We start from the raw sequence: 6372 nt of genomic DNA, 5'->3' as shown, positions 1-6372 counted from the left end.
ACTAACGCAGCTACCCTTGTTCGATTCCCGCTGATAGCCTATTTTTTTTTTCTTTATTTTTTTTTTTAAATATCGATACTTAATTATACTGTTCTTGGTGTGTCATGACATAAAAAGAAGGTATAGGGACATTTTTATGTACTCTCAGCATCTTTGATGTGCTCATGCTTTGTTCAGGATCCTGTACATATTTTATGCACACAAGAACTAACTAGATTCCTTGGATAACTTGATTAAGTAGATTCTTCTATCGAGCATAGCGCTCGATAGATTGATATACCTTTTTTTCCGAGTATACTGTTTTATTTTTCCTAATGTTACTTTTGGGAATTTACATTCGGAAAAAAAATTATCGATTGTAACCTTTTGGAGGTTACACTCGTAAAACAAATTCCCGAATGTAACCCTGAAGCTTTTCCCGAATGTAACCTCCAGTCCGATGGTGACTTTGCTTGGGATAGTTTACGATACCAATAGTATTAAAAGTAATTTTCATTACAATTCCCTTCAGCAATGCCACGTTAGTCTTTCGTTTCGGGCACTTGACTACTAACGCAGCGACCCGGGTTCGATTCCCGCTGATAGCCTATTTTTTTTTCTTTATTTTTTTTTTAAATATCGATACTTAATTATACTGTTCTTGGTGTGTCATTACATAAAAAGAAGGTATAGGGACATTTTTATGTACTCTCAGCATCTTTGATGTGCTCATGCTTTGTTCAGGATCCTGTACATATTTTATGCACACAAGAACTAACTAGATTCCTTGGATAACTTGATTAAGTAGATTCTAACATAGAGCATAGCGCTCGATAGATTGATATACATTTTTTTCCGAGTATACTGTTTTATTTTTCCTAATGTTACTTTTTGGAATTTACATTCGGAAAAAAAATATCGATTGTAACCTTTTGGAGGTTACACTCGTAAAACAAATTCCCGAATGTAACCCTGAAGCTTTTCCCGAATGTAACCTCCAGTCCGATGGTGACTTTGCTTGGGATAGTTTACGATACCAATAGTATTAAAAGTAATTTTTATTACAATTCCCTTCAGCAATGCCACGTTAGTCTTTCGTTGCGGGCACTTGACTCCTAACGCAGCTACCCGGGTTCGATTCCCGCTGATAGCCTTTTTTATTTCTTTATTTTTTTTTTAAAAATATCGATACTTAATTATACTGTTCTTGGTGTGTCATGACATAAAAAGAAGGTATATGGTCATTTTTATGTACTCTCAGCATCTTTGATGTGCTCATGCTTTGTTCAGGATCCTGTACATATTTTATGCACACAAGAACTAACTAGATTCCTTGGATAACTTGATTAAGTAGATTCTAACATAGAGCATAGCGCTCGATAGATTGATATACCTTTTTTTCCGAGTATACTGTTCTATTTTTCCTAATGTTACTTTTTGGAATTTACATTCGGAAAAAAAATTATCGATTGTAACCTTTTGGAGGTTACACTCGTAAAACAAATTCCCGAATGTAACCCTGAAGCTTTTCCCGAATGTAACCTCCAGTCCGATGGTGACTTTGCTTGGGATAGTTTACGATAGATAGATAGATAGACTTTATTTAAGACACGCTTGCCCCGTCAACAACAGCTGATTTCCACAAGGGGCGTGTGAAAAAAAAAATATATATATATCTATAATAATTAGAAATATAACTATAAGTAAAAGTATTTAAATAAATAACGAAAGAAAAAAAACTTGATCTATGTGGGTATATAATACTATAAATACGCTAAACTAATTATTTGTTTAGATAAAAGTGTGAGCCTCTAATTCTCTGACAAATGATGATAAACTTGTACAATCTCGACTAGCCTCTGGGAGGGAATTCCATAATTTAGCTCCATCATAGCTGAAACTTTTTTTCATAAATTCAGTTTTTGGGAGTGGCAGCTGTAGCGAGGTGGAGGAGCCTCTGAGATTGTAATTTGTAATATTTTTCTTTAAGCTGAAAAGGTCCGTGAGACAGTTTGGAGCCATATCATGCAAAACTTTAAACATTTGTTTGGCTTTTGTCTTTGCTCGCTGGGTCTCTAAATTTTGCCAGCCCAATTCAGCTAGAGCCTCTGTGGCAGGGGTGTCATTTGACCTGTTTGTGATCACCCTTGCCGCCCTATTTTGCAATTTTTGAAGACGGATTGTGTTACATTGCCCAAGAGTATCCAACACCTCGCTACAGTAGTTAAGGTGTGGTTGGATGATTGCATTATAAATAGAGACTAATGTATTTTGATTAGCAAATTCAGAAATTCGTTTCATGGCTCCTATACCAGAACTGACTTTTTTAGCAAGAGAATCAATGTGCTGATCCCAATTTAGGTGTTCGTCAATTTCCACACCAAGAACCCTACTTTGCTGAACTTGTTTTAGTTCCTTGTTATCAATAGAAATAGAAGGTTTGCAAGGAAGGGTTCTTAGCTTGTGGTGGGATCCTATTAATAAGAATTCTGTTTTTGCTACATTGAGACTTAATTTATTAGCCAAGAGCCATTCTTTCACTTGCTCAAGGTCCGAATTCATGGCCAACTCAACTTCCCCTACAGTACTACCAGACGCTGTCAAGTTTGTAGCGTCAGCAAATAATCTAGGAGTAGTGTGCAATAGACACTCTGGTAGATCATTAATATATAAGAGGAAGAAAAGTGGGCCAAGAATTGAACCCTGAGGAATGCCACATGTGATCTTACTTTCAGAGGACACTGTACTGTTTAGCTGGCATTTCTGTTTACGGTTGGACAAATAAGATTGAATTAATAAAAGGGCATTTCCAGTGATACCATTCAATTCTAGTTTTCGAAGCAAAATGTCATGATTAACGGTATCAAATGCCTTTTTTAGATCCAAAAATACAACTAAATTAAACTTTTGTCTGTCCATGTTAATATACCAGCTATTAGTGCTATCAAGGAGAGCAGAAACAGTAGAGTGTAGTCTTCGAAAGCCAAATTGTTGTTCGGATAAAATTTGGTTTGCTGTAAAATGATCGTATAACTGTTCATACATTATTTTTTCCATTAGTTTGCTAATCACTGGTAATATACTTATTGGTCTATAGTTGTCGGGAATAGTCTTAGAGCCTTTTTTAAAGAGGGGCAAAACCCTAGCCATTTTCCACTCATCTGGAAAACAGTTGGAAATTATAGAGTTGTTAAAAATGTAAGTGAGAGATGGAGAAATGGCATGGGCTGCACACTTGAGTATTTTTCCAGAGATTTTGTCAATACCAGTCGCTTTGGCATTAGAAAGGCAACCCAAAAGCTTTAGTACTTTTGTATTGGATACTAACTTAAAACGTGACATTTGAGCACTACATGGCTTAATAAAATGCTCAAATGATTTACTAGGGTTTGCCATTGAACTTGCCAATTTTGGACCAACATTAGAAAAATAATCATTAAATGCTTCGGCAATATGTTCTTGTGAAAAAAGGCTTTGGTCGTCAAATTTAAGTTCATTTACAGTTGTATTTTCTTTGGTGCGACCAAGTAGACTATTTATCGTTTTCCAAGCCTCTTTGGGATTATTCTTTTGATTTGCAATCTTATTACGATAATAGTTGGATTTGGCTTGGCGCAAGGCAATGTTTACTTTATTTCGGGATGCCTTAAAATCATCCCAGTCATTACGTAATTTACTCACCATTGCTTTACGCTTTAACTTATCTCTGTTATTAATTAAATCTTTGATCTCTCTGGTCAGCCATGGGACATTAAATGCTTTTTTTCTTTTAGATTGTACAGGGGCATGCCTGGCTAACACGTTTAGAAACAGGTCTTTCCAATGTGCCCACATCTCATTAGTGTCATGACACAAAACAATCTGTTCCCACGACTGAGTAAGGAGGTCCTTTACAAACTTTTGTTGATCGAAATGTTTAAAATTACGTATTTCAATGGTTTTTGCTTTATCTCGCGCACACCTATAAGGGTTTATCTTTCTTATTCCATAGATCAAACTATGATCACTCGGACCAATGTGAATTACGCCTGATGAGTTTATTTTGTCAGGAGACGATGTGACAAAGTGATCAATTAGGCTTTTAGAATCAATTGTTATACGCGTAGGCTCGTTTATCAACTGGGATAGTTGATATGCTTCATAAATTGATTTTAACTTTTTTGTTTTATTATCAAAGACTTTCTTCTTAAGTAAACAACAATTTAAATCCCCAAGAATCACGTGCTCTTTGTCTTCATCGTCTACTGCCTTTATTAACTCTTCGAAGCAATTAAAATATTCGATCGGAGACTCAGGACGATAGACAACACTACCAATGAAAGGCCGACTGTTTGGTTTACGAATTTCCAAACAGACAGCTTCGACATCTTCAGGAACAATTTCTTTTCTATTAACACAATTGATGGAGCTGCGGATATATACACACACACCGCCACCATCGCGATTTCTGTCTTTCCTGAAGATATCATATCCATGAATTTTTAATTCATCGTCTGTATAAGTGTCATCGAGCCTGGTCTCACTAAAACCTAAAATATCGAATGAATTCATTAATTTAGACGTCCGAATTTCATCTATATATTTTGGAATACTGACAATATTTAAAAAAGCCATTTTGAAGCCTCTAGCTGTTGGGCCAGATGGAATATAATCATTGTTAGATGAAATATTTTTAGAAAATAATTTAGGCTGGTCGAGAAGTGAATAAGCCGGCGAATTAGCGCTCACACTTTCACCCAATCACTTATTTAACATTGAATTAAAATTTTTCTGGAGTACCTGGGTGCCTGACTTGATCAAGTGAAGTCCTTTTGTATTTAGATGAGCCGATGTAATGTTGGTATTAGGGACAAATTCCCAACCGTTCTGGTTACAAAAGGAACGAAGTAAACGATTCGTTTCCTTCACCCGGCCGGTAAGCTCCTCAGAATCCGATCTTGTTATTAACCCCGACACAGCTACAGAAATATCAGCAGATTCGATTTGATGTGCGAGATCTACAACTCCGTCAGCGACATTGTGGGGCTCCGAGTCTCGGAGATCGTTTGTTCCGATGTGAAGTACAATACTCTCAGTTTTTTTGCGAATCAATGGCTTAATATAGTCAGCCATGTCACTAACCCGGGCTCCAGAAAAGGACTTGACATTCACTCGCTGCGATGCATTGGATAAATTCCACCCATTAATGTACTTAATCATCGAATCACCAGCGATGACTACCTCAGAGGGCTTTCTGTGCTCTTGTTGTACTGATCCAGATTGCTTAGCTCCATTTACGGCCGTAGATTTGTTAGATTTCTTATGACTTCGTTTTGCGTTGGCATTTTTCTGATTGGAGCGTTTGTTTTCCGCGGCTGGGTTGCTCTCTTTTGTCTCGGTTTCCAAAGCTCCATCTTTTGATTGGCTGGGCAATGTATCACAATTCAAATCAAGTACTTGATCTTGTGACGAGGGTTTGTTGTCAGGATGATTTTTGTACAAATCTTTACTTAACATTGACACAACCAATTTTAGTGAATCTCTCTCTTCCCTGATCTTATCCATGTCACTCTTTATTAGCCGAAGCTCTTCTCTCAGATAACCATTTTCCTCTTTAAGCCTTTGAGCGGACTGAAATGATTTGTATAGATCTTTAAGTTCCAATACATCACGCTCAAGATCGTTAAACTTCTTTAGGAAAACATAGTTGGTCGATGTTAATTCTTCCGGTTCAGTTTCTTGTTTATTGCCGGCGTCGGCTTTACTTTCAACAGTGCTATCAAGATCTATTTGTGGCGGTTGGTAATTTGAAATTTGGCGGGAGATTTCGTAATCTAAGATGTGAGTCCTAAGTCTTTCTACAAGCACCGATTTTAAACCAGATTTCGGAAGCTTTCTCTTTCCCAGTTCGGTTTTAAGATCTGATATATTGAGTGATTCTAATGTTTTCCCGTCGAGCGCTTTCGTGATGATAGTTGACTCATCCTTTAGGCCCTTGAGCTCGGCGACTTGATCACATTTTTTGGTAAAATTCAGCGAAGACAAAGCAAACAAATCCACTGGTCTCGATAAATCCATGCTACTGAGATCTGATACTGACCATGAGCGAGTCCTGGATGGACTTGGAGAAGATGAAATTACGTTTTCAGAGGAGCGATCTCTAGAGCGTCCTTCCGCCATGACAGCCACACGGGAATACCAATAGTATTAAAAGTAATTTTCATTACAATTCCCTTCAGCAATGCCACGTTAGTCTTTCGTTGCGGGCACTTGACTACTAACGCAGCGACGCGGGTTCGATTCCCGCTGAGATCCTTTTTTTTTTTCTTTATTTTTTTTTTAAATATCGATACTTAATTATACTGTTCTTGGTGTGTCATGACATAAAAAGAAGGTATAGGGACATTTTTATGT

At 37.1% G+C, this 6372-nt stretch overlaps 1 protein-coding gene across 1 annotated transcript; it reads right to left on the bottom strand.

Annotated features, from left to right (window-relative positions):
• Positions 1-1558: 1558 nt before the first annotated feature.
• On the bottom strand, positions 1559-6137 carry LOC116619982 (E3 ubiquitin-protein ligase BRE1). The gene is made up of 2 exons (XM_048733756.1): positions 4759-6137; positions 1559-4508 (listed from the first exon to the last, which is right to left on the bottom strand). The coding sequence occupies exons 1-2, from the start codon at positions 6034-6036 to the stop codon at positions 4461-4463; spliced, it is 1326 nt and encodes a 441-aa protein (XP_048589713.1). The 5' UTR covers positions 6037-6137; the 3' UTR covers positions 1559-4460.
• Positions 6138-6372: the final 235 nt, after the last annotated feature.

The sequence above is a fragment of the Nematostella vectensis genome, chromosome 10, assembly GCF_932526225.1.
Source record: "Nematostella vectensis chromosome 10, jaNemVect1.1, whole genome shotgun sequence".
NCBI lineage: Eukaryota > Metazoa > Cnidaria > Anthozoa > Actiniaria > Edwardsiidae > Nematostella > Nematostella vectensis.
This window is presented reverse-complemented; position numbering and strand designations above follow the sequence as displayed.

What these genes read in the sequence shown, in the direction of transcription:
- LOC116619982 (XM_048733756.1), bottom strand. Translation starts at nt 6,036, where the DNA reads ATGGATTTATCGAGACCAGTGGATTTGTTTGCTTTGTCTTCGCTGAAT. An exon ending in TGATCAAGTCAGGCACCCAG is followed by an intron (nt 4,509 to 4,758) that starts GTACTCCAGAAA and finishes TCGATATTTTAG; the next exon opens with GTTTTAGTGAGACCAGGCTC.